This window comes from Temnothorax curvispinosus, unplaced genomic scaffold (genome assembly GCF_003070985.1).
Source record: "Temnothorax curvispinosus isolate PA1 unplaced genomic scaffold, ASM307098v1 QBEX01010277.1, whole genome shotgun sequence".
Taxonomy (NCBI): domain Eukaryota; kingdom Metazoa; phylum Arthropoda; class Insecta; order Hymenoptera; family Formicidae; genus Temnothorax; species Temnothorax curvispinosus.
The window spans coordinates 168,557-196,529 of record NW_020220057.1 but is presented as its reverse complement, the minus strand read 5'-3'; the positions used below and the strand labels follow the sequence as shown (position 1 = coordinate 196,529).

The following is a 27,973-nucleotide window of genomic DNA, read 5'->3' as shown; positions in this document are numbered from 1 at the left end:
ACTCGCCCAGAGGGAGGCGAACAGCGAGGGATCAGCTACGTGGAACCAAAATGTTAATGAAACGTTTTCCTTTGCGTTGGAAAGAGATATATAGAAGATTCAAAGACCTTCGAGTACTCAACTCCTGCAGTGTTTCGATTTTTTAAATAATATTTTTATCGCCTTCAAATTTTTTCCCATTTAACTTTTAGATGAACTGTATAAACTAGTTTGTTCTTGTTATACATTTATCGAAGTTAGATCTTCGCAAACTTTTGTTTAATTCAAGTAATAATGTGAAAAAAAATAACTAGACACGGTCATAATATACAATTTCAAAGTATTATTAATTATACAAATATATTATATATAGAAATATCAATTGTTATATACATACAATTTTTCTTAGATATATCGTGGATTCGCGCTCAGTGATATCGCAGTTAAGGGGTTAGTATAATTCCACGCACAAAATATCTCGCATTCGTTCCTTGCTCCGTTATTTCACGAAGAGATAAATCTTCGCGAAAGAGGCGGAAGATAACTGTTGTCCGAGCGATATATGTTGTAACGCGCCAGGCGTTATCGTGACGTTGTAGTTATTAATCAACGTCAGCATTAATTCGCTGATCTGTCGCTTCAGCGTTCTAATGACTGTAATTGGGTAGTTACCAAGCATATTCGCCACGCTGCTGATGATTCTCTCTGACACGATTAATTAGGCCTAGAATCGCCAACTGTCTCTTCGGACACTTTGCGCGATTAAATGCTAGATTGTCCGTTGAAGTAACCGAATTGAAATGAACGGAGAACGATATTTCCGTTGAGTCCAGTGGAAATAATCGGAGAAAGTAATTAAAGTGAGGAACAGATTTTCTTTTTCTTTTTCAATAGCGATAAAGTTAAAAGTGATGAAACTGAAATTGAGATAAACGGCAATAGGCTATCTCAAGCTTTACAATGCAAACGAATTGTAAAACTTATTCGTATGTACATATATCGCAACGTGCTATACAATTCAAGACGCATGATAATTAACTTGAATTACGCAGTTCCGATCTATTTTCGTCTCCGTTTGACGAACTTCACGAAACGATTACGGTATATATTTTTTTACGAACAAATATTTCAGCAATCGTATTTTCGAAAGATTGTTCTCATCCTCCGTTATTTTAAGTAAAACGGACGAATTACTTGTGAGTTCCCATTTATTTGAGTTCTTGGAACCATGAAATAACTATTAAATTCCACTCCGTTTCAAGATAGTTTCCATAAAAATAAATATCAAGATATGCATATGTATATGTTTGATATTACAGAGTTAATTATAAACGAGGAGGTTCTGCGACGAAACGTATAAAGTATTTTTTCGATTTCATCTTAGATCATCTGTACAGTACGTGCTAGTCTTACGAGTTATCGAACACGCTTCGTGTTGTGTAATTCCGTGATACCATCTTATACGTTCATTTATTATCTCGACTACCAGCATATATTTCTTTCTCACATTCACACAGACTCTTTCCATATTGCGCAAGTCCCGTTATTTTTGGAAAGATTTCATGGTACATAAATCCGCGCGTTTAACGATTAAACACAATACTCACATCACACGCGTTTCTTACGACAAACAGAAAAGGCATTCGCAAGATTAATCGAGGATATTAAGCTTGCTGTTGGTCTTCCTTAATTGCGCCCGCCAAGGTATAATCTGACCGTCGTCGGAGTCGTCCTTGGCAGGATCATCCCGCTTCTCATCGACCTCGGGTTTATCTTCCTTCTTGATGACGCACGACGGCGCCGCCGGCGAAGCATCCCTCTTCGGGTTTACCGACGTTGCCTCGAATTTCATTGTCGTTGTGCTCGTCGACGCGGTTACCTGCGTCGGATTCAGTCTGTAATCAAACCGATAATTCGACGCTTGAATAAGGCGCGTGAAAAATTTTTCCATTAATATTTAATTAATTGTTAATTAATGAGTACAAAAGTTAATTGATAAGACAACATTATTTTGTAATAATTGACGTAATAAAGGAAATAGAGTAACAGAAAGGGATGCTTAAATTGAGAAGATCTCGAGAAGTATATGAAATATAAAAATTAAATTCTCTCTTTCTCTCGTTCTCGATATTCTCCTCCCTTTCGTTTTATTTGAAAATTTAAGAAAATTCAAGACGTTCTGAATAACAAGATGTTTCTGTACTTGGAAATGGTCAATTGTCAGATTTGAGGGGCCAATCTTTTAATACACGCATAAAATATTATGCACAATATTATACATATCGCGTAATTTTGCATGTAACGCGAAACGGGGGAACTTGAGACCAATTGCAACGAGGAGCAATTGTAATACTCGCAATAATTGGAGCACTTACAATTAGACCTCTACCCCTCTTGCCTGCGTTAAAAACGGAGTTAAATATAGTAAAATAACGCGAGATGAATCTTTTCTGAAATGTGTCGCAATCCAAGTACCTACGATTTTATGACGAGCAGTTAAAATTACGTTCTCCACTTGTTGCAAAACTCGTTCTAATTAAATCTGGCTTTCTCCAATCACCGAGAAATAGCATCCAATTACATTTCTGATTGATTGATTGATACAGATCCATTAATCTTCGTACCTCTTTTCTTCGTTGTCCTTCTTAGCGAGAAGCTGTCGCTTCCATGGCGGAATCGCTTTCTGCCGCCTCTCCTCGTTTTCTCGCGCTATTTGCTCCTCGAGTTCCTTTTTCGCTCGTTCGGCGGCTTTTCGCGCCAGCATCTGTCGCTTCCAGATTGGTATTACGTTTCCCGAGCTGTCCTTTTCGGGAATCTACAAAAACAAAGATTCAAAATTTTAAAACTGGACTGCATAAAATTATAAAAGTATCATAAAAGGAAAAAGTTTTTTTAATAAAACGTTAAAAAAGATTAGAGATTTTTATAATTTGTTGTATATGATTGTACGTATATTTTTCAAGAAGAATGACAAATAAAATGCTCTTACTTGATCAACGAAATTCGTAACGCTGAACGCTTTGCTAATTTCCGACATGAGGGTCTGCTCCTGAGTCTTCTCGACCTGCGCCCTCTCCACCTTTAGCTTTTTGATACCAGGTATATCCTTTGTGCGCTTCAATTCGGCGATTAGGTCCGTCTTTTGCACGAAGAATGGCTCCGAGACTGAGATCGATACGGTCTTATTTGAATTTGTCCATGATTCTATTTTTAAACTTTATAGCAAGGTAATATGATCGTATAAATTTCGTGTAGCATGCGTAACAAATATAGTAGAAATGACCTCAGAATAAATATACAGTCGCTAATGTAACGTAGAATATAGTTACAAACAAGGGATTTCTCGGATAATGAACTCTGAATCCTCACTGTTAAATTCGCAGTGTCAAATTATATACAATTTGAGTCATTTTTAACCATTTCTGTAGGTCGCCACTGCTCCCACTCAATAAGTCGATAATTTAACTAAAACAATGTTAATTTAACTAAACCAATGGTTAAAATAATGCTGTTTTGTGTTAAACTGTTAAAATAATAAATTCCGCCACACATAGTAATTCAAATTAACAAAATGTTGTTTAACTCAAGGTATATTACTTAAAATTGCATCCTTTAATATTTAACAGTGTACGCTCGAGTCCGTATTACAAAAGCGTGAAATTATACGTGTATGTGTGTCGCGGACCAGCTTACCGTTAGTCATGGACACGCTGCGAGGAGGCGGAGCGGAGAACGTCTTGGTGGCGTTCATCTTCGTGCTGGTCCGTCGTAGCTGGATACTTGTGAGGTCCTGGATGCTGATTGTGGCCAAGGGTTGTTGCGGGGAGCTCTTGGAGCTTTCGGTCTCGTTGCCGGCGCCGGCGTTACCTGGGGCCTGATTCCCTCCCCGTGCACGTTGCTGCAAGGGAGACAGGGGCGGTGGCGGGGGGCCCGTAGGAGACCCCTTGGCCTCCTCGCTGCTCCTTCGCGCCCCCTCCTCCTCGTCCGCCTCCTCCTCCTCCTCCTCCTCCTCCTCACCCTGCTCCGTATTCCGGCTATGAATGTCCAAGTTGTCCACTGACCTGCGAGCGCGATTTTCGCATTGTCACGCGAGCGGAAAATTTGGTAATAGCACTGCTCGAAGATTGATTTATTTATATTTTAATAACATTTGTTTTATACCTCTTAGAGAATTATTACGTTTATTTTGTTGAGCGTGTGTTAAATATGTATATTAATAAAAACATATATTTTTAATTATATTCATATAAATGCATATGTAAATAAATGCATTGAAAGATTTGAAACGTTTCATATATTAATTTCTGTTCGAGAAAGATTTTTGTCAAATTTCAATTATTTCGAAGGGAAAATGCCTTCTCACGAGTAAGAAGTATTTCTTCGGAAGCAAAACGTCAATCATGTTAAATTGATTTCTTACATTTCTGCGCATGTAATCGTTAGGTCAAATGCACACATGAGTTTACATTTCTCCGCATAGCTGAAAGGCTTTAACTGGTGACACCTGTTACATCAACCGTAAAGCTGATTTTAGCGATCATTACGAAAGTGATTGTCGATATTATTTCATGTGCGCGAAGATTGAATTGATAAAAGACTTCAAAGTGTTAGATGTTTATCAAACTACTTTTCGTGATTTAAATTGCATGCAACATGCTATAAAATGTTGCGCGCCTACAGTATAAGTAATCGTACAAACACTATAAATGAAACACTTCAAATAGATTTTAAATCCCCACTTTCCAAGTAATCTAAGTGGATGAAGCACGCACAAAGCAATTCTTATTTCGCGTTATTCGCTCGTTCCATATATTCCAGACATCCCTGAAGTGCACTATATATGTCTTGAATATTCAAATCGTCAATTTGAAATTGATTTAATTAAACGAACAATAGAAGAATGTTCGCCACTTCAACAACACGACAATCGCGACATACTTTATACGCGAAAGATTACGAAACAGATAAAAGTAAACACTATGTGTAATAAGTATATGTAATAGGAAGGGTCACTGACCTCGCCTTCGACAGGCTGTTTTTAGCTGATACCTTGCAGATACTCTTCAGGTACTCCGATGGCTTGAGCAGGGTGTTGGAGTCCGCGTTGGCGAACTTTGGCGGTATGAACGGCAGCACCATGTGCCTGTTTACCAGGTGGGATGCCTGGCTCGCTTTAATTTCGTCCGCGTCCGCCGGCGCACTGGCGGGAGCCGGCACTTCCGGCTGTTGCGGATGCTCGCCGGAGGATGATGCGTCGGACTTGTTGGCCGCTGTTCCGAGACCGACCAGCCAGCGTTAGAGAAAGAGAAAGAGACGGAGATAGACGGGGGGGAGATAGAGAGAAGGTGGAGTAAGAGGAAGAGGGCTTCTCTCGTTATATCCTCTAGCATTGGATGACGGTCGTTACCGAGGGGCAAGTGAAATCTAGGTAAGTATATTATATGCCCGGTGAACGCCATGGTCTAGTAAGTGAGGCCACCTCCGCTGAGCATGATCCGCTAACAGTTTAATTAAATGCCGAAGTATACGCGTTTGCAGCCCAAATCGAGATCGCGACGCGACGGGGAGCTCGCGCCTCCCTCCCTCCCTCCCCTACACCCTTCCGCCTTACCCGCGCCTTCGTCCGATCGCGAGTCGAGCCGGCCTAATTAGACTCGTGGCGCTGATTAACATCATACGAATTAATTTCACCCGATTTTAACTGTAATTGCTGATCACAGTCGATTCAGCTAATTGCCTTCACGTTTGTATCGAAGAGTCGGGAGGCACGCGCCCCGAAAATGTAAGCGTAATTCGCACGAGCGTAACACGGCCGTCGAGGCAATTACCGCAGCGATAAAAAAAATAATACGGTAATAGCGAATTGTATATAACGGAGTTATCGCATTTCCTGGTTATAGTCCGGTGGGGACTTGAACGAATTCAGAGTTGATCTTTCTCTCCGACAAAAATCAACTAATTATAGCGGAGATAATTAAGTTACGGAAGTATATTAAATGTCGAAGACAAACTCCGAATCTGGGGAGATAGTTCGTAACTAGCGCCATTTAAGACAGAAGATCGACTCGTTAAGTAAAATTTGTCGAGGAAGTGATTGGGAGTATAATATACGATGGTCTTCGCGTTGACCGGTAGTCGTAAGATGCCTATCGATCGGTCATAAAATCGTCGATGCGCGACGCGCGATCTCTTTTCACGATTGTTGCGAATAACGTGAAATTACGATCGTTATATATTAAGAAAATGTCCTTTCATATCCATCGTGGAGTAATGTAAAAGACATAAACATAATTTCAATGACCGCGTTTACATAGCACGTGCGCGAGAAGTAGGCGGATTTTTCTTCGATCTTTCCAAGAGATCTTTCGAAGCTGTAATTGCAGGAGAAACGCCCGATTCGGATTGAAAGCATCATTTTTCGTAGTGAACGCGCGTGGAAAATGTCAGGTGAATGTGCGTGCACGCATTTCTGCTCAAAGTCGAGCTGCAACTTTCACGTGGCAATTTCGCAAGGGAACGAGAGGATATCGAAGAGGAAATGGGCGTCAAGCGCAATTTCTCACCAAAAGACTCGGTCCTCACGTCCTGGCTGTTTCCTCGCGCATCTTTCTTGTCGGCGTCTGCGTTCGGCTTTGCGTTCACCAGGACGACCACTACGTCGTCGTCCGGCGGCGGCGGCGGTGGCGGTGGCGGTGGTTTCAAGAGACTGTGGAATAAAAATCTTGTTTTTAATGTGACGTGAAAAATATCATTCAAAGAATATAAATGATAGAAAAATAAATTAATACCGCGCGTAAAAATGTTGTTGTTAAATAATATTGATTAAAAGAGTATTGATTAAATATTCGTTGCTCGAGCGCGAATGATAAAGTTTGATTCTATGAACGTTTTTATTGGTCCCATGTACTAATGAAAGTAAATCATCTTTCTGACAAAGAAAATTACGGAAAATTGGTGAAGTTAAGTTTTATCATTCCGTATTATATATAGTAATCGATTGCAGCGTCTGATAAAAGTAAATAGTAGTAATAAAAATCTCGTCTATTAAATAATTAAGAGATTAGATAACGTTTATCAATTTTATGAAGACAAGTGAAAGTAACAATCATAGAGAACAATCATGGTAATAGATTGCAAACACCTAATTGCACCTAATTGCAGACAATGATAGTAAATGTAAACGAGCGAAAATATGTGGAAAGTTAAACGGTTATAAGATAATAAAATTGATGGAGGTGCCGGCGCGGAATAGACATCTTGTTTCGAAAGTAATTCCTTCATTCAAGGATCTTTTAGAGTCTCTTTTTATCTGAGGTCACTGTGTCTGGGGTTAATGCCAATCGACTTTAATCTGCTCGCGCTCGCCTGAACGAATCGTACGATTCGGATTATCGTTGCGATTATTCACGTTCGTTTTACAATATATTAATAGCCGAAGATGATTACTGGCGAGAAAACGGCCTTCACAACGTGTCCTATCCGCATGATATCTCAAAGGAAAATGCTTCGGAGATCATTGGAGAACAAAAGTCAATGGCGAGAAGGAAAGAAGCGAATCGAATCGCGCGAAGTGGCGAGCAGCTCCGCCGTTCGATCGACTTTCGATCGAGCTTTCTTCTCTTATTGGCGCGCGGCTTTAACTTAAGTCTCGATCCGGTATATCGATTCGCCCTACTTACCTAGGTCCGCCGTTGCCATTTGTACGGATCTCCTTTTCACTTTCCACCTGCGCGCCGGACGAGTCCTTCCTCTCTGCGAACCGAAACAGAATCGCGTATATACCGGTCAATCGCGGCCGTTCTCGTCATCGTAATTTATTCGAAACTCCGCAGGATAGCCACTATATAATGCCCTGTCACTTTTTGTCGAAAAATTGTCAGCGCCGATTTGCATCGTGTTAAACTTGATGACGAATTAAGACAAGTTGTTACCAACTCCATTACTCATTGGACACGGGCACACAATCACACACAATCGTGGAATGTAGTAATAACAAAAGGTAAACGAACGCACACTATAGAAAACCGTTCTTTTGTTTTCTACCTCGTATAATTGTCTTTATGAATAATACATTCCGATTTTTTATTCTCTCTTGTTGAAAACGATTTCTTTTCTTCTCACACGATGATTTATATATATTTTATACTTATTAATCTTATTATCCAATAGATCACACATAATAAAAGTTGAAAAGATATTTCACTTCGGTTATTTAAAGTCATTTATAATGTACTTGTTACGGTACACAATTTGTGCATACGCGATATTTTGCGCGTATGCGACTCTTTGATCATAGACACTGTGGCCATCCTGCAGAAATTTCCGGCTACTTTCGACGTACCGTGTGCTTCCGCATTCGTCTTGATTCCCGGCTTGCCGATCCGTTCGCTGCTACTGTGCCGCGATAAGGACGGAGTGGACGTCGTCGAGGAGAGACCGTGGACCTCGCTGCTCATGTTCGACGATTCGCTGGCGCTGCTGGATCGACTGTATCGCCTGTCGGTTTTGCGAGAACGACTGAAACGGTCAGAGACGGTTCTATCGATGTGTTTCGCGAATCCACGAATCGGAGTTAAGTTTAATCTACGCGCGATTAAGTACCTGGCGCGCGATCGCTTATCTGCGAGATAAATGAACGGGCGAGAAAAATAGCGATACGATGCTGTTCCCCGAACGCGCCCACGAACAGTCATCTCTTAACGATTATAAAGACAATTTCGATCGTGACAGGATTACACACCGTTCCACTTGTTGATACATCGCCTTGATATTGCTTACCTTCGTGGTCGCTTTTATAGTGCCTGATTTATATTTTGTTGTGCTGCGCTCATCAATAATCTCTTTTTAGAAGCTTGACGTGTAATTCGTGGTATCGCGAGAACGACTTCAATGTCTACTTGAGTTAACAAATTCACTTCGCCAGACAAATTTTTACACGTGACTTAACTTTTATAAAACAAGATGTCTAATAAACACATATGATCCGTATCTTTTCTGAAAATTTTCTTTTATTGTTCTACTACTTTTATATTATTTTTAATATTCTACCTTTTGGAACGCGCGTATCCTTTTGAATATATATATATTTTTTAAAACTTGGGAAACTTGATTCTTAAATTAATTCTTTCAATTTTAGGAGATTAGATCAGATGTTATGGACTAAACCCTTTTGATCTCGCTCGCGAAATTGCTCACGTTACCTGCTGTCGGAGGCATTGTCCGCCGGCTTCTTGCGCGACGACGAACTCACGCTGCTCGTTTCTTCCTGTCTCACGCAGATCTGCTCATAAGCATGATCCGAGGACTCCCTCGCGATCTCGGAGCGCGCCGCATGTCCGTTGCCGGTATGCGGCCGGCCGACGAATCCGCCGCCGTTGTTGATGTGCACGTCCACTTTCACTGAAAGCCAAAGCCCCGCTCGGAATATTACGTATCGCGCACGAGAAAACTGCGCCTTCCACGAGAAAACATCACGCTCGAGAAGTTTTCCAGAAAACATCTTGAGCTAAACTCAAACTAACGATTCGCAAACTTGCGACTAGTAAAAGTTGCCGACAGCTTTGTAGAAATTTATAATTTCTATATAGCGCCGCGCGAGAGAGATCGGAGTTCGACTTTTTATAAAATTTTAAATTTTTTTTTTATTTCGATTCTCGCGCTGTATCGGCGACTTTTACGCGTTTCGCTGGAACTCGCGCGATCCGTCTCTCGATCGCCGTTTTTATTGCTCTTGCTTATTAAGAGCCAGTGCACAGTAACGGCTTAACGGTATCCGCGGTAAATCGCGCGCGAGTCTTTAACCCGGTTTCGCAGAGCGCGCGCGTTGTTCGCGACGTGTGTGGCTTTTTTCGCTCCCTTGACAATTATCCAAGTATCTCTCTTTCTTCGAGATCAATCTTGCGACAGTCTATCATGCACTAGTCACGTGTCGTTCGTAAAACGAACGATTAAACTTACTGCTTGCAAAGTAAAACGAATAAGCAGGGCAATTACGATTAAAATTCTCTTAGATCTTGTGCAGACGTCGACTTACGCGCGATTTTTATTTAATCATTAATTAACATTTGCCAGAAAAAAATATATATCCTAATCTCTTATGGATCCGAATCGATACATGAAGCGGAAACAATGCTTCATGACAAATAGTTCCATTTGCTTGATCTTTGTAAATATCATTGAGAAGAGCGAAAGAGAGACGATACCGAACATCGGATGCGAATCGAGGTCGCCCTGGAGCCGCAGTGGTTGTCGAGAACCGACGGAGTAAATAGGGTGTCTCAGAATTATCACTTTGATTTATCTCAGCCATAAATAATTCAATTAATGGAATTTATCTTTTCTTAAATTCGAGTTGTTTGCTCGGGGGGTATTTTTCTAATATATATCTTTGAACTCTCGTATTTCACACTTTAATTTAAATAGCCATGCCTTTTGAGTTACGATCCTAAGAATGCTCACCATTTGTTTCATCTACGAATAATCCGGTGACTTGTTGCGAATAATCGCTATTTGGTTAAAACCCCTTCACTTTCGACGATCGACGACAGGATACCTTCTGGACACCGTGTATAGCGCGCGTTATAATGTAGCGATGAAGTATCTGGGACGTGCTACTTACCAGTCAGAGTCTCGTCCTTCCTCTCCGGCGTATGGCGCTGCTCCGCCGCGACGCCGTTCCGCGGCTTCTCGGCGTCGCCGAACAGCCGCGTGATCCTGGTATAGACGAGATCGTGCGGGCTGTGCAGGTAGAAGGACTCGGCCGTGTCCTTGGGCTTGGGCGGCTCGCCGATGTACGCACTCATGGGATTTATGTAGATACCGTCCCGCGGCCGAGAGCCCGGCGGATGCAGAAAGAACGGCTCTTGGAACATGCCGCAGCCGCGTAACGAGCACTGCAACGCGTTTTAGTGATGGCTTTAGCATTTGAAAATGCCCAAGAAGAGAAAGAAAGAGAATTTATTGGGTTAAATTTGTGTCAAATTATACTCAATTTGAGTCATTTTTAATTATTTCTATAAATCGCTGCTGCTGCTCAATATGTCGTTAATTTAACTAAATTAATTAAAATAATAAATTTTGAAATAAATGGTAGTTAACAATAATAAAATGTTATTTAACTCAAAGTATTGGTTTAAATTTCATCCTTTGATATTTAACAGTGTTGCATTTATATATATAATCTCTTTTTAAACTTTAGAAATAAGTATTTCTTGCCGATTAAGATTTTATAAGATAATTTATTAAGTATACGTGTACATTTTATAAATATGAATTCTCACGAATAGATAAAATAGTCAAAACAAAAATCTCTTAGATCTTGTTTGTACAATCCAGAAGCAAGTTTTGCCTTAATATTTTGAGAAAAAGAAGTAAAAATTGTCGAATAAAATCAAAGAAACTTTCGATGTCATTTATGACGCTTTTCTTTCTTTAAAAGGTTGGTTTAAAAGTATACTTTTGCAAATTTTCTCTTGACACGATATCTAATAGCCAATTATTGTTAATAAATATTTATGTGCATGAAGTCCACCCTCTTACCTTGTCGATGGAGCTCGCGACGCAGCTGCACGTGGTGGTGTCGCTCATGTGGCCTGAGTAGTCCGACCCGGCACGATCCCTGGCCATCTTCGGGGTGACATTAGGAGGTGGAGGCTTGCCGGTCTCCTGCTGCATACCGGGACAATTGCAAGAGCGATTAGAACAGTTCGCCGGTGATTAGAAGATTAGAACCGATCGGCGTTTATCCGCAGATCCATTAGATCGAAATGATCCTGATCGTAGCCGTGGGACCTGTCGCGGAAGCGATCGCCTCTTCCTTATTGAGCGAGTAATAAAAGCGCCCGAACCTTCTCTCTCTCTCTCTCTCTTTCTCTCTCTCCCTCACTCTTCTCTCATTTTCCCTATCTCTCTGGCTCGTTTCCTCGAGGTACCGCAATCGATTGCGTTTGCCGAACACTATGCCCGCGGACTTGCGATAATCCCCGTTGCCTAATAGCGATTATCTATACGGTTGCGCAAAAGTCTGGGATTGACCTCGTTCATCGAATAAAAGTTTATTCCAAGAAAGAAGGAGGAAAATGCCGATGATTCGGCGAACGTCGCAAAAACGCTACTATATTGTCGCGGGAGGATTAGCGGTTATTTAGATATGTAACCTTGCATATGTAAGCGGTTCGTAATAAGGCGGAGGAAAGTGGAAGCGCGCAGGTTGCGATTAATGTTTCTATATAATTTTTACGAAGGTCAGGAGAAGGAATTTATTTCTTTCTTTACAGAGCGAGCGCGGAATAGGTATAATAAAGTTTAGGGTCTGAACGACAAAAATGAGAGAAATGAGAAAATATAAAATATTACCGTTTATCTTCGCTTAATTCACAGAAACAATTAAATCTTTTTTTATATGTAATATATTGATTTATAATAAACTTATGAAAAAACATACCTGTATTCCTATCAATTTCTCATTTTACCGACGATCTTAAATTCATTAATAAATTAATTAAACGACGAATGATGTTTTACGATTTAAATAAAGCGGAAAGATCGTGAAAGGAAAACGTAATTAATTGGCTTCGCGCAATATGGATAAAATATGTTCCGCATTAATCTGTTCTAACGGCTAGAAATAATAATAATAATATTGATTATAACGATTTGCGCGAAGCTGTGGCGGACGTCGACCTCTTATCGATCGCTCCATCGACACAGGAAAAGCAAATTGAATCTATATGGTCCAAAACACGTGTCGCAGGTCTTTGCAGAACCCCAGGCGGGACAACTTTAACTAGCACGTCGCCAGTCGAGAAACCGGATTATTTTACATTTTGTTAGACCGGTAACCCGCTGACACGCTATACCGTAAGCTACCGGGCTTGTAACTCCCTTTCCGCGTAATTCCAGGTAGGTACGCGTGGAAATCGCGCGCCGCGTCCGTCGCTTCCCAGTCGCTCTCGTTTCATCGAGGTGAAACCGCGTTGTGTTGATACAGCGCAAGATTCCACACTCGAGCGTGCGATTAACTCGACATGAAATGCACTTGACAAAAGGGAGTGTTTTTCTAGAACACATTTTGGAATATCTTTTCGTGCGAAACAAATAAAACTGATTTTATCGTTTGATCGAAAAATGTAGAAGCATCAGCATCGATTGAATGTAACGTTATTAAACACGAATTTTTATTTAGCCATATTTAGCATTATAATTGTTTGATCAATTGTCATTAATTAATTAACATTACAATTACAGAAGTATTTAAAATATTTATAATACAAATTGTCTAAAATTAATCAAATTCATTATATCGAAATATTTTGTTTCGAAAGAAACGGAGAAAAGAATTGGACGAGTGATCAAGAGATTAGTTCTTGCTCTACCGTGCGTCTTAGCATTGCGGAAATACACTTGTACGCCGTAGTTATGCAAATTCGCGTGCGATGTGCTTGGCCTGTGGCGTAATTGGGTCGCGTGATGAAAGAAGGAAGCGAAAGAAGAGCGCACGATCGCGCAAGAGGAGGAGATCTAGTCTCTACAGAGCGATAAAAGTGACAAATCTCGTGTCGCTTGGCCTGCACGCGGGAAAGTGGTTTAGATACTTTAAATGATTTAAACGATGGCCACACACGCGTACTCTAATTTCCGTGCCGGTCGAGAGGAGAAATTCGCGCCGCGAAATCTCTCGTTCTCGCACCGTTCTCGCGTCTAAATACGGATCAATCAGCTTCTCACGATTACTATCTCAATTACTATCTTACCAATCGTCACAATTTGTATTACAAACTCATTAAAATTTTTTTTCTTGAAGAATTTTTTTTGTTTTAATCTAGATTTCTTTTACTCGAGAGAAATATATATATGTCTCATCTCGTTCTCGTCAAAACTGACAGGAGAAAACGCAACTGTGATTTCACAGTCTGTCGCAGTCTTATTGACTTCTTGATCAGAGTGTTGCGTGAGCCTGAGTGACATCTCGGATCTTTACGAAGGTATGAAAATGTATCGTGACGGAAAGGAATGACAGCCTAGCCGCGACAGCTAGCGCGATGTCACTGGTCACCGATGGGCACCACCCCGGAAAAAATGCCCGTCCACTCGAATCCTTTCCCTGTGACGTGTATCCCGTTGCGATACGCGCCAACGACACGCTTTCCGCTCAACCGGGTGAAGGACGAAAAGCGAAAAAGAAAAAAAAATGTATTCATACGGCGCGCCCAGGTGGATTTTTAATAGAATTCGGGGCGCGAACAAAACAAGATAACGCAAGGTAAAACAGTGCGTTATTAAAATAAATTTTGTAAGTGGAGTCTTTAACGAAGTGTCGGGTAATTATGGTAATGAACTCTTCGCATCGGTGTGTGATTTCCTCTCCTTGACGTCGATCAAATCACCGCTAACATATTGTTTTAATAGTCGGTTCATTGCCCACCGTAATTACGAGCAACGTTTGGCGCATCTCTCGCTTCCGACTAAGCAGCTTCCTCCCGCTATCTCGCGCATTTTTTCCGTAAATCAAAGTAAGCAAATTTGTGTGAGCAAACATTAGAAAGCCACGGATTTATAGCCGTTTAACATCTTTATTGTCGGATCGGTGATTTTAGACACGCGTCAAGTCAAATGTATCGGTCTCGAGAAAGTCGACAAAAACTTCCTTCTTCTAATTTCACTTGAAAATAGATTTAATGTAGATTTTAGATCTTATACTGGTCTTACTGTTAGAATCAATAGATAAACCGTTGACAATAAACTGTCCGAGGAAACTTAAAAATATCTAAAAAAAACTTTTTAAAATACAAAAGCATATAAAATTTAATAAAATGATTAATTAATCAACCGTCACTTTCTCCTAAGAGAAATTAAAAGTAAGACAAAAATAATAAGAGCAGTGAAAATTCATATAAAATAAGAAAGTACCGTGTTTAGACTTAACTGGATCCCTGGAATTATTTATTTAAATTTAAGAAATCAATCCTTCTCGTGTTTTCTGAGCTGCGATGTTTTCATTTCGCGCTTGACGTCGCAAACGTTTCCATTGTTGCGGACAACGCGCTTAAAAGTCGCTTTAACCTCGTCTCGTTATCGGCCATGAACCGCGCCGTAGCGTCCGTCTTATCTTCGCGAGCGCATTTGCGCGGACGGTTGACGTTCAAGGTGATACGCGGAGAGAGATCCGAGTCTCACATGCGTGGAACTGACCCGCGCAAGGTCGACTCGCCACGCTGCAAAATGCAATTCGCGATACTGCGATTCCGTTTCATTCACGACGGACCGCGGACGAATGACAGTGCCGATCGATTGGAGCGTAAAGCGTAAATCGCGAACGAAGATACTTGTATTGGTGAACGTAAGAAAATTCGCGAACAATCGAAGAAGCTTTCCCAAAAATGTATTCTCTATTTAATTGAACTTGTAGAAAACGCGCGATGTCCGTTTTACATCTCATACATTTTCATTGCAGCGCACGTTATGCGTTAAATTTATAATGTTAATTAATTGTCCGAACGTGATACTTCGAGTTAAATTAAACGCAAGTTGCATCTATAATCCGAGTAAAACCTGAGACCGCCATATGTTGAGCTGAATTTACGAGAGATTAAGTGTGTCGATGATGCTGGATTAAATTAATATCCGAGAAGAATTCGCCAGTCATACGGGCAATAAGCATTTCGGATATCGATTTTACAATCTTTTATCTCGATCTTCGACGCGGAAATACGCACGTAAGTGTGTATTTTCCCATTTACACGCATGAACGTTCGCGCACGCTCATTAACGAGTGAAAAGTAGCAGCTATTAGATTTGCACGCAAAACCGGATCGTATACGTTAGAAACCGCGGTTCTCCGTTACAGCTAGCCGATTTTACTAACTTTCGAGTCATCGTCGAAAGGCGAGTCGGTGTCAGCGTGGAGTCGACCTTCAAGTTTTGAACTTCGAATTATTTAAATTTGCTAATCGAATTTCTAACAATATACTATGAAAAAAAACAACGAATACTATTTTATGCGAAACTTTCTTCGTACAACTTAATATATTTTTAACTGTTTAAAACGCAAATCTAAAGACGTAGCACGCGTTATCTCGAAGTCATCTGCGAAGAGAGTTCAACAGCGCTAAACGTCGCCTCACGGGAACGCAGGAGTAGTCCCTCGCGACATTACGGTACTTACGGATTACGGTTCACTTACATATACACCCATGCAAAACCGGATTTCGCTGCTGCCGCGTAACGTCGTAAAACCAAAAGCCTCAGGACGACCGGTCGCCGTTCAGGGAAGTCCTCTCCGTTCTGGAAGAAGATGCAGATTTCGTTCGATCCTCCCGTCCATGTATCGGTGCACACGCTTCGCTGTCCTAGTTCGGACCAGTCGAGACTCGCTGAGGCTCGCGCCGTCAAGGCCGTTCATCCGCGAGTCTCCAGTACGACCAGAGACAACGGTACTTCCGCTCCGCGTCGGTCGAACGGCTGATCTTCCTCGTACTCCAGATGAGAGTCCAGGGGAATCTCAGAGTCTTCCAAACTGCTGTCGGAAACCTTCTAAGCGAGATGGGCTTCAGTTATTCTTGACCTTCTTTAAATTTCAAGTGAAAGATTCAGTGGATTCGGATTTCTAAACTAGACCGTCCAGGTGTCTAATTTTTTTCAAGCCTGTATGGCTATTTCTTATCCTCCTCGCGCTGTAGGCAAGTATCCAGGATTTTCCAAAATATCACAAATATGAAAACTGTGATCCCTCCAAAGAATATTCAAAACTTTCCCAGGTGTTTACGGTCACTTCTGATTATCTTCGCACTCTAGAAAACGGAATCTTTCGCAGATTCAAATGTCAAGTCGGGTCCATGAAAAAGGTCTTTAATTTTGGACAAATCTCCAGGTGGATCTTCCGGTTATTTTAAATAGCTCCAAATTTTTTAAAGCAGTCAGAATTCTCCAGAGAGTCCTCGAAGTTTCTATAATCACGCGACGCTGTTTCCCACCGACTCTTGCCAGCTCGGCGAACACGTCCGGTCAGCGCGAGCGGGCGCGCGACTATGACTGCGAGCTAACACCGGAGTCACGCGCGAGTTAGCACCTGCCGGCAGGCTGGGTGACGCGGGTCGATTTCTCGACTGGAACCCACGATGCTCGCGCGGGTTCTCCGGTCGACACGGGGCGGAGAAGGGAACAACGCGGGCGAGTCGTACCGCACCCGCGCCACGTTCAGGTCCGGCTGTCCTTTTCCCGACCCAGCTTCCAGAATCTGGTGTGGCCGTCCCAGATGGAGAACAGCAAATGCGAGAGCGATCGGGAAAACGGGCGTGCGGGTGACGGTCGGCCAACGAACTCTCGCGCGAGTCTCTCTCGGAGGCCGGTGCGTGCCACCGCGGTGCGAGCGCAGGAGGCGGCAGACCGGGACTCTCTCGCCGCTCTCGAGCAGATCGTCGAGAGCTCACCTGCTCTCGCCCGGACGTTCGAGGTAGGGATATGGCTCTGCGGCTCTCCACCGGAGAAGACCTCTCTCGGATGTCGTCCTTTTACCTTTCTTCGCAGTCGTCCTAGTCCTGACTACGCCAAATCTTGCGGCTTTTCCCGCTACGTTCCGTTTTACCTTGCGATCTTTGGAAGGATCGAGGTTAATTGGTCCTCGCGGAAGGTTTTTTTTTATTAGAGGCATTTGTATCTTGATATTATTCTCGAATGATGATACTTGAGAAACTTTTTCTATGCAACTTGTGTGTAAAATTTTTATTTTATTTTTATTTACATTATTTCTGTGAGAATTCTCTGTGAATTTTCTATTATTGTCGAATTGTATTATAGATGATTCGGAAATTTCTGGAAAACTTAAGAACGGTGTGCGTTTCTCATTTATTAATTTTCAAATATTAAACAAGAATTGACGGAAATATTCGCTTCGTCAAATGATTTTTTTGCTTCTACTTGTTTTAAACAAATCTCGATCACAATTCGAACTAAATCTCGATTCGAACAAGTGGTGTCTTTATTAAAACATAAAAATTAACATTCATCTTCGGTTTTGCACCTTATTAGTTCGATGAGAAGACGACGCGCGCCTCTTTTTAAACAAATCTCGATTACAATTCGAACTAAATCTCGATTCGAACAAGTGGTGTCTTTATTGAAACATAAAAATTAACATTTATCTTCGGTTTTGCTCCTTATTAGTTTGATGAGAAGACGACGCGCGTCTCCTTTTAAACAAATCTCGATTACAATTCGAACTAAATCTCGATTCGAACAAGTGGTGTCTTTATTGAAACATAAAAATTAACATTCATCTTCGGTTTTGCTCCTTATTAGTTCGATGAGAAGACGCGCGCCTCCTTGAAAAGTAAGCGCGACCTAGAAAGCGTGCACGGGATCGAGCTCTTTTTCTTCAGGTGTGCATCTGTGCATTCCCCGTTAGTTCTCTCTCCCGAGATGCAAAAGGAAGTCTCCTCTCGAACGGGGAGATGGAAGAGAGAAGTCGTCGCCGCCGCGAGGTGGCACCGCTCTTTCCTCTCTTCGAGGCGGACTTTATCATCTCCCACCAAGAGGAGAATTTCTCGCCTCCTCCTCGCTTGTGGTCCCACTACGTCTAACTGTAAAGAATAATTCCCTGCTGTTGCTGCTGGGCTGCGTTTCTTCTTTCAGGTGCTACTGCAAGTCTCGCACCGAACGATCCCGAGTTCTCCGTGATCGCGGGCTCTATTCATAAGCGATTTATGAATAGAGACTCGTAAATTCGTAAAATTACCAACGCAGCTTTTTGTGAATAATTACTTCCGAATGATTCAGCGTGGGATTAAGCGATTTTAAATACCGCTTGAAGAAAGTCTAGTCTAGTCAACGTAGACCATTTCCTTTCTTCATTTCATATTATTAACGCGGATTGCTTCAGTATTTTCTCTTCTCATGTCCACTTAATCGAGTAACATTGGTAGTCTGAAATATGCAAAGAAAGTCCAAAGTCATTGCTTTTTATTATTTAAATTTAAAATATAAAATGTAAATTGACATGACAAGGAATAATTCAAAATTCTTATTGTTTGTTTGTTTGTTTGATTGATTATGAAGATTAATTACAATTATAACGTTTTAATTGTAATATTATTGATCAAACTCTTTCACTGTTTCTTACAGAGATTTTGCATTTTTAATTAAACTAGAATTCGATAAAATGTCACGATTACTAGTTTGCTGGATGTGAATTAATGAATGTGAAAGCAATAAATCTAAGGTCTACTAAGTTTAGCGTTGTTAAATCATCTGTGAAATTAGGTTGGGCGTACATTAATTTTTCAACAAGTCTGCATTTTTAATTTTTGTGACTGGAATAAAACTAGCAGTCCCGAGTTGACGTCGTCAGCGTTTCGAGAATTCATTTCGCTCCTCGACACGCAGCCGGTTATCGAAAAAGCCTTAGACTGTCACTTCGATTTTTATCAGTTCGAGAACCAGTCGGATCAGTGTTGCGCAATGCACAGAGTGCAGTAGAATTTTCCATTGTTTTTTATGTATCGGAATTTTTGTAAAGTAACACCTGGTGGTTAAACCGCGAAGCGTATAAATACAGATAGATGAATTATTATTTCGTCGTAAATCAGTAATAAACTTGAAAATATCTAAGTATTATATATATATGAGCATTATTAGATATTATAATATCATATAATAAAATACCATAAATACCAAATAAACACAACGTGAAAATTTGTTTTTTATATAACGTGTATGTCTGTTGTCTCGTGGGAGAAAATAGAATATTGCTGTGACGGAAATAAGAATGACGGGAATAAGAATTGTCCTATTGCCCCGCAATATTGCACTTTTGCGAATTGTTCTATTTGCCCTATTTGCATGATTGTGACTCACGCTCTGGCGCCTTTGTCGATTTATTCGCGATGCAACCGCGGATCGTAAAGCTGTTTACAGTTGCAGCAAAAGCTGCAATTAGATTCCTCTTTTTTTTTCCGCAACCGCACATCGTGTCGCTCGCGAAAACAACGTGTATGCAAATTCATCATGCATCTTAATTATTATAGCGTGGCGATTTCCATTTACTCGTAATATCGAGATTGGCGCGCAAAAAAACATTCCGATAATTCGATTCTGTTCACAAGCGTAAAAAGACACCGAAGGCTTTCCTTCTTAAGCGAACGCGATCGACTTGTTATTATGTACCATCAGTAAATGACTGATTTTCCGCACGGTGAAAGTTCGAGAATATGGAGCGCAATTATGACAAATGCCTTGTTTATGGCAAGTGTTATTTTCTGCATTGCAACCGCGCTTTCCGCGAGCGAGCTTAAATCTGGAGCTCTAATACGAATATCATTAAATAATGCAAATATAATTCTACATAAAGACAATAACAGACTATTATTGTATATATTATTGTGACTATTCGCGAATGTAAATTAAATTTGTTTTATATACTGCAAAACATAACATAAGTTTTAATGTAATGTTGTATAAGACACAGATATAAATCTTATTTCTAATAATTACTGTTTTGTATTTATATTATCAAATAGTTACAAGAAAACGTTGCGGAGTTGCCGACAGCAGCAGACGATCTGGAATTAAACGTTGCTTTCTTTACCGCTGCTTCATCCATGGATTGTAGCGCATCAGACGTCTTCGTTGCGATCATGATTGATGGAAACTGCGCGTATAATTACGCCAAAGGTGCGAGGAGGCATACTCGTTCGGCGTGACGTAAAACGTAAAACTTTCTCGCGGTCAATAAACTCTCCGCGATAACCGATAACTAGCCGTCAAGGTGAAAACGATTAGATAAGTATATAGGATCCTCTGACGTTCGTGCATATATCATAAATGCGCGCGATGCTGTGTACTTACTCGTTAAATGCGCGTGAGCTATGTGCTCGTTTCAGAGAGGCGGCAAAACATTCAACTTCGACGAAAAGCGAAACAAATTCCTGTTAAATTACAGCATTGCCCGTCATTTACCAGAATAAAGATGTGAAAATTACTGAATTCTTAATCTTCACGAATCTGTAAGATAAGGTATGTTATGACAAAATGAAGAAATTGGTGCGGCTGTTGTTATCTCGGTGTTATTTAATTACGAAATTAAGAATAAATAAAGGTTTCTCAATATTCTAATGTTTTTAAATTATTCCTTAATTCTTGAATTCTATACACATAATATTTATATTTTATTATATGGCAATTATAGAAAAAAGAGGAGAAAGAATAATATAATAATTGTATAAAATAATTAAACAAATTATATAAATGTTATAGAACGCAAATGTACTTTGATACGTCATTGAATGTAACAAACAAGTCGAGTTTGTAAATTTTATAATGATATTAAGTCAGCAACACAAAACAGCTATTTAATGTACGACACACGTGGTTAGTACACGCCTTTTCTACTCGTAAATCCTTCTCAAAGCTACGAGAGTGTTTCCAGGTAAACATGATGGAAATCGAGAAAGGGGAATTAAAAAATATAATGCAGTATTTAAAAAAATAATGATATATGCATTAAAATTCTCATATTATCAGAAACGCTATCATATATCAATTACTAGATTAATAATTCCAATAAGTGCGAAACGGAGATATATCGGGTATATGACAATAAAAGAAAACGTCAAAGAGAAGAATATTAAATAGAATCTTCATTGCGTAAGCAATTTAAGGAGGTTAACTGCTAGAATTTAATTAATTACCGAAATAATGAAATCATGATTTAATAGACGCTCTCACAGAAAATACCTGCTGGCGGTGTCAGAGATTGATTTGAATACGGTTCACACGACTCGGTAATATCGTACGATGAGTTTCGTGTCGTTGCGAGGGGCTCGTCCCGGCCGTGAGAGACCTGACGATAAATTCTGTCGCGTGACGTGGAATTTCTGGCTCTTCGACTGGTTATCAGAAGCAAGCCGTGCCTACGCGGATAGTCGCGCTCGATTGGTCCAGGAGTGAGTAAACATGTTTTTTGTATAACACCGATCTCTTGTCGTTGCGTCGCCTAAGGACGACCGCGTTCATATAAAACAGGGGAGTGCCGCGGAAATTTCTGTATTTTACACCAGGAAAAGAAACGCCCGTGTCTCCGGAGAAAAGGATCGCTGGCGACATGAAGGACGAGCTCAAGGTAGCAAAACCGTTTTGATTATTCTGACAGATTAAAAGAATTCAGTGTGCAACACTTTTCGGAACGTATTTTCTGTTAAAAACAGCCTCTTTTTTTATTGTGGAAATGATAGCTGGAAAATTATCTGATCTAATTTTTAAATGGTGTCCCGCAAGTAACCCAAACTCTTTCGTGTAATTTTGTTTAGAATTTAGTGTATATTTCTCATTTTAAATAAGAGAGTATAAAATACTGACAGTAAAGAATATTTTGATATAGGAAAATGTGATATAGGAACCGCTGAAATCTAAACTAACGCTTGACATTGCAAGATAGTGTGTTAATTTAACGGGAAAAAGATAGAGTGCTTGTTCATCGAGAAGTGTCTTTTAGTATCTTACGGGATTCGGCTGTGAGTTCTCCAGCGAGGATGAGCGTTGTCCGGGAGCACTACCCATTGGGCAGAATAACCCGCAGAAGTGTCCATACGGTCTTTATGCCGAACAATTGTCGGGCACAGCGTTCACTGGTGAATAAAAATCCTTTTATTCTTGAATTTGTCTTTAAAAAACACTTCCTATTTTAATTATACGTTTTGATTTGATTCCTACACAGTTTCGACTTTTACGGTTGTCAAACAAAAAGTCAGTCAGTATAAATTTAGAACTTAAAAAAATTTAATTTCATCTAAAATTTGTCAATCAAGGTGTAAATTTATAAAGTGAAATAGATGGAAAATTTACGCTTTGAAAAAGGTAAACTTATTGTTAGCTCGAGTGCGATTACATTTCTGTCTCGAGTCTTTAACTTGTCTCTTATCAAATTTTGATAAAGAGAAGTCTTAAGATAATATGAATTCTGTAGTAATAAATGTCACTTGGTTTAAATTTTTTATCAACGCGATACTGAATCAATAGTTCAATTTTTTTACTTCCTTAATATATTGTATAATACTAGACATTAATTATTATTTAAAAATGCCAATTATTTTCATTTTTTAGCTCCGCGTGGACAAAATAAAAGATCATGGTTCTATCGAATAAGACCATCCGTTGTTCACAGCCCGTTCAAACCTTTCATTAAAATTCATGGAGCCGAATCTTATGTAAAAAACGATTGGAACGATACTCATCCTAATCCTAACCAGGTAAATTTTCGTAATATTACATTCAAGGATTCGGTGCAACAACGATTTAACTAGACGATTAATAGATATACATTTAACTTTTTTTTAGATCTTTTTTTTCTTTTTTTTTTGTCTTTTTCCTCCACGGTTTTTTTTAAGTTCACAGAAAAATAAAATATATCTCTGTTGTACTGAATATTTTCAATCTACGAACTATCGGAAGGTTGTTCGCGTTTCAGTTAAGATGGAAGACCTTTGACGTCCCGACTCGACGAGATCCCGAAGTCGACTTTATCGAGGGTCTTCACACTCTCTGCGGTGCCGGCGATCCCAAGATACGCCAGGGCGTTGCGGTACACGTGTATTTATGCAACGCTTCCATGAAGGATAGGGCTTTCTACAACGCTGATGGCGATTTTCTCATCGGTAGGTGGTTTTAAGAAATGCAACATCTACTTTTTTTTCTAAGGAAAAAAAGAATATACATATGTCAAATTTTGATTCCGGTTGCAGTGCCACAGTTGGGCGATCTGCAGATTGTCACCGAGTTCGGCAAGATGCGATGCGAGCCGAACGAGATATGCGTCATTCAGCAAGGTATGCGATTCTCCGTGACCGTCTTTGGCCCGTCCAGGGGTTATATCCTCGAGGTCTTCGACAATCATTTTCAGCTGCCCGAATTGGGACCAATAGGTAATTCGATTCGAAGAATTAATTGTGGAAGTAGCTTATAACACTTTTTTTGTAGAAACTTAAGAAAATTAATCCACATTCCCAATTCTCTCAACGTTAATGGTAAATAAAACTTTCGTATTTTATCTTCGAAACCAAGCTGTTGAAAAACAACATAATGTTGTTATGCTGTCGTTGAACAATTACATCTCTTCCACTAGGGAGATTCGATACATTCGCATTTCCTTAATAAGCGGATTAATGAGCTGGGCTGTGAATTAAATGCGCAGGGGCGAACGGTTTGGCGAGCCCGAGAGACTTTCAGACACCGGTGGCTTGGTACGATGATCGCGAGATCGATTACGAGATCATATGTAAATATCAGGGAAAGCTGTTCGTGGCCAATCAAGGTCACAGTCCCTTTGACGTCGTCGCATGGCACGGTAATTACGTACCGTACAAATACGATCTCAATAGGTTCATGGTCATCAATTCCGTTTCCTTTGATCACTGCGTGAGTATAAACAATATACATATACATAACGCAAGGGAAAAGCTTATTAACGATTTAATATTATTTTCAATAGTAAATTGCGTTACTGCTTTTTCTTTAATTTTCTTTAGCATTTTACATTTTTGTGTTTTAACGTAACAAACATACATACGTGCGATAAGTAAGATTTTTTTAAATTCTTCTACATATCCATCGGATGTTTCGGATTTTATCATGCTCATTCTCGGAATGTTAAGTAGCTCAATTAATTCCGCAGGATCCTTCCATCTTCACCGTGTTGACGTGCCCCACTAACAAGCCTGGAACCGCCGCGGCCGACTTTGTTATCTTTCCACCCCGATGGTCCGTACAGGAGCACACTTTCCGACCCCCTTATTATCATCGTAAGTATATTCCTAGAAAGTACATACCTTTTGCGTTCATTATACGCGCCGATGTACAGATGAAACTGACCTGTGTAAACTTTTCTTAACGCGATTTAACGAGGGAAATTAAAGTGTATGCCAATAATATTTAATAAGATTACTGGATTACTTCTATAAGTGCTTCATAATTTCATGTAGTTTGTTTAAATTTATAATTAAGCAAGAAAAAAATGCTAATTTGATAAATATCGTTCCAAATTATAGGAATATGTAAAAAATTGTAGAAATTATAGTTAAAGATTAGATATTGTATGATATTTAAGGGACTTTATTAGATATTATATTTTTATATAGATATTGTATTTTTAAGGGTATTTAAGGTAAACGTCTTAGATACTTGACATATCTTTCAAGTCTCTTTTAAACTGGTTCTTTGGTTTGCTTGGTAACCGCTTGGTATATCTTGATTAAACTACCGATTCGACGATCCGTGACGCGTTTACTAAACACGGTATACCACCAAGAAATTGCGAATTCTGCGGCTCTTTTCCCTGTCGCCGATCCCGTGGGGTCGATTACACGCGGCAAGAGTTCGAGCGCGAGTGCACCGTCGTACTCGACTCGGCGGCGTCTTCGTTCCAGAAGAGCGCCCCTGAAAATTGTGAAACCGAGTTGGCTCGGAGAAAACTTGAAATTTTTCCTGGCGACCGATCGCACAATGTCTCTTTCCCCGGTAGGTCGTTTCACCGATTTCCTGTCACGCCGATCGCAATATGCCGATCGATTATGACGAGACGGGACGGACCACTTTCGTTCGATGTCGCGATTATTCTCGTCATATTCCGCTGCGTTATCGCGCTCTCTTGTTGAGAAAGTCCGTCGCGTGCAAGGAGAAAGACGGGTAGGCACGATGTGCCTATCAACGAGGTTGCATTCTTACGAGTTGAGTAATTGAAAACCACAAGAAGCGGCCATTATCGGTGTCTTCAATGTGTACCATTCCGTGGTACAGAAGTTACGTGCAAAATTATAGGATCGATCGGCGAGTAATTGTGACAGCGGACTATAAACGCGCTGTGATAGTTTCCAATCGTAAAGTTAATGCCGATTATCGGGAATCTTATTAAAATTGACGAAGGCTCGCTTAATAGCTGTGATAAATAAGTGGAGAGTAATTGGCATTTTTGTTATCGGTGAATATCGAAAGTGTGTATACATATATATATATATATATGCGTTTATTATGAAGGAAACTATATATACTTATTCCGTAATTATTCTGAAATCGATGGAAAACGGCTACGAAAACGTGACTAAAAATTGTATCCTTGTGAGACACTTTTATTACTTTTTATAAAAGTATTTTATGAAATAAAATTCAATGATAATTGGCTAAAGATAACTTCTCTTTAATCTTAATTTTATGAGTAAAGATTTCTAATATAGATTTTCTATCATTTATACTTCTATTAATTTTATACTTCTTACTTAATTCTTCAATTCAGTTAATTCACTTCGTATTTAGTTCTATTTCATTTTTCTTATTTTCAATATTTCTAGAACACTGGAATTTAATTAATATAATAGTTCAATTAATTAAATCTTTATATACATTGCATTGATATTTATACAATTTTGCTAATGTGAAACCGCGCAACAACGTACGAGGCTACAAGCAATACATGTCTCGAAATATGTTTTAGCACCAGTAAGAGTAGCCGTTCGCTGCTTTCTCCGAGATTTGATAACCAGTATAGCGGCCTATTCAATGCGGGCCATTCTCCACGTTAATGAATAAATCGGCGGCGCGTGGAGAGCGATAATATGCAAAATACACGTAATTTCCATTGCAGATCCGGCCGCTGCGTCTTGTTGCGCGATCGCGAATCGCTCGTGACGTATACGCGCCCGCATGTCGACTTGTTGATGGCATCCATCGACGATGAGGATATTGAGGATTAACGTTGACGGATTAAGTCGGTCCATTGTTGATATTAAATGAATCATTCAGCATCTGCCAACACCGAGTTATGCGTTTCGCGAGAAGTTTTGTCGATATAATGATATTTGACATTTATAAAGTCAAATCGTAGCTGTTATTTACAAAGAATTTTATCGGCGAATGTTGGAACTTGTATGAGCGAGTATTGATACATTCCAATAATTTTTTCTTGTATTTTTTTAACAAGACGCGAATATTTCGTAGAATTGATTTGCACTATTGACGCAGTTAACGATTCAGCGCGGTTTATTTTGAAATTTTAACTACTTTAGATAATTCGAAAGAGACAATGAGCTATTTTTATCTTTCTTTATCTTTTTTTAGAAACGTAATTTATGTTATACTTGTGGCTTATAAATAAAATACTAAAAAGTAACTTTTTTCTAATTGCTAATAATTAATAATATTATTAGGTATTTACTATATGTTTGTCTATCTTTTTCTTTATCTAATGTCTTTTACTATAACTTATATTCGTAACATATAATTCGTATATTCAATAACTCTGGCATTCTGCTATCGGATTCTCAGGAAACTGCATGAGCGAATTTATGGGATTAATAAAGGGCCGCTACGAGGCAAAGGAGGATGGTTTTTCTGCCGGTGGTGCATCGCTACATTCCATTATGACTCCGCACGGTCCCGATAAACAATGCTTCGAGGCTGCGTCCAATAGCGAGCTGGTGCCAGAACGGATCGCTGACGATACACAGGCCTTTATGTTCGAGACCTCGTATAGCATGGCCGTGACAGAATGGGCCAGTAAGCTTTGCAATAAGCTGGACGACGACTACTACAAATGCTGGCAGGGTCTACAAAAGCATTTCGATCTCACTGATAAGCAGGCCAAAATTGCTTAACAAGTATGTTGAACAACATATCCACGTCTCTATCTTAACGTATTCACGAGGGAGACACTGTTGTCAGCTCTTAAAATAAATTTTTTACATCTCTTTTTCTCTCTTATTATTTTTGGACATTTTATTTTAGCAACTCTGTGTCATCTTCGATAAAAGAAAAAAAAAATATTTCGATGATTTATTTTGATAAAAAGAAAAAAACAAGCAAGTGAGAGCTTTTTTTTGTTTTTTCTTTTAATCGCAACTAAAAGTCTTTCAGATATTTCTTACTAATAAATTATTATTATTATTGGTAATATAAACATAAACAAATATTGATATTTTTGTTATTGAAGGAGTGCGCTTTGCGATCTTTCTCTTCTTTG

At 39.8% G+C, this 27,973-nt stretch overlaps 2 protein-coding genes across 3 annotated transcripts; one reads left to right on the top strand and one right to left on the bottom strand.

The window, feature by feature from the left end:
- Positions 1 to 373: 373 nt before the first annotated feature.
- LOC112459970 (nucleolar and coiled-body phosphoprotein 1-like) lies at positions 374 to 16,973 on the bottom strand. The gene is made up of 12 exons (XM_025024355.1): positions 16,160 to 16,973; positions 11,518 to 11,646; positions 10,598 to 10,871; positions 9,180 to 9,378; positions 8,321 to 8,496; positions 7,659 to 7,731; positions 6,543 to 6,685; positions 4,997 to 5,249; positions 3,673 to 4,040; positions 2,969 to 3,144; positions 2,604 to 2,794; positions 374 to 1,874 (listed from the first exon to the last, which is right to left on the bottom strand). The coding sequence occupies exons 1-12, from the start codon at positions 16,169 to 16,171 to the stop codon at positions 1,631 to 1,633; spliced, it is 2,238 nt and encodes a 745-aa protein (XP_024880123.1). The 5' UTR covers positions 16,172 to 16,973; the 3' UTR covers positions 374 to 1,630.
- Positions 16,974 to 21,985: 5,012 nt separating this feature from the next.
- On the top strand, positions 21,986 to 27,973 carry LOC112459977 (homogentisate 1,2-dioxygenase). Of its 2 annotated transcripts, XM_025024367.1 has the most exons (9): positions 21,986 to 22,090; positions 22,463 to 22,598; positions 23,071 to 23,216; positions 23,435 to 23,621; positions 23,709 to 23,888; positions 24,158 to 24,381; positions 24,638 to 24,764; positions 27,280 to 27,611; positions 27,944 to 27,973. In XM_025024367.1, the coding sequence occupies exons 1-8, from the start codon at positions 22,073 to 22,075 to the stop codon at positions 27,606 to 27,608; spliced, it is 1,347 nt and encodes a 448-aa protein (XP_024880135.1). In that variant the 5' UTR covers positions 21,986 to 22,072; the 3' UTR covers positions 27,609 to 27,611; positions 27,944 to 27,973. The 2 variants fall into 2 exon arrangements, with proteins under 2 accessions (XP_024880135.1, XP_024880136.1); XM_025024368.1 differs by lacking the exon at positions 27,944 to 27,973 and having other exon boundaries at positions 27,280 to 27,703.

What these genes read in the sequence shown, in the direction of transcription:
- LOC112459970 (XM_025024355.1), bottom strand. An exon ending in TCGCGAGCTCCATCGACAAG is followed by an intron (nt 10,872 to 11,517) that starts GTAAGAGGGTGG and finishes AACGCGTTGCAG; the next exon opens with TGCTCGTTACGCGGCTGCGG. An exon ending in AACAGCCTGTCGAAGGCGAG is followed by an intron (nt 4,041 to 4,996) that starts GTCAGTGACCCT and finishes TCGCGCTCGCAG; the next exon opens with GTCAGTGGACAACTTGGACA.
- LOC112459977 (XM_025024367.1), top strand. An exon ending in GTCGGGCACAGCGTTCACTG is followed by an intron (nt 22,599 to 23,070) that starts GTGAATAAAAAT and finishes TTCATTTTTTAG; the next exon opens with CTCCGCGTGGACAAAATAAA. An exon ending in GCCCGAATTGGGACCAATAG is followed by an intron (nt 23,889 to 24,157) that starts GTAATTCGATTC and finishes TTAAATGCGCAG; the next exon opens with GGGCGAACGGTTTGGCGAGC.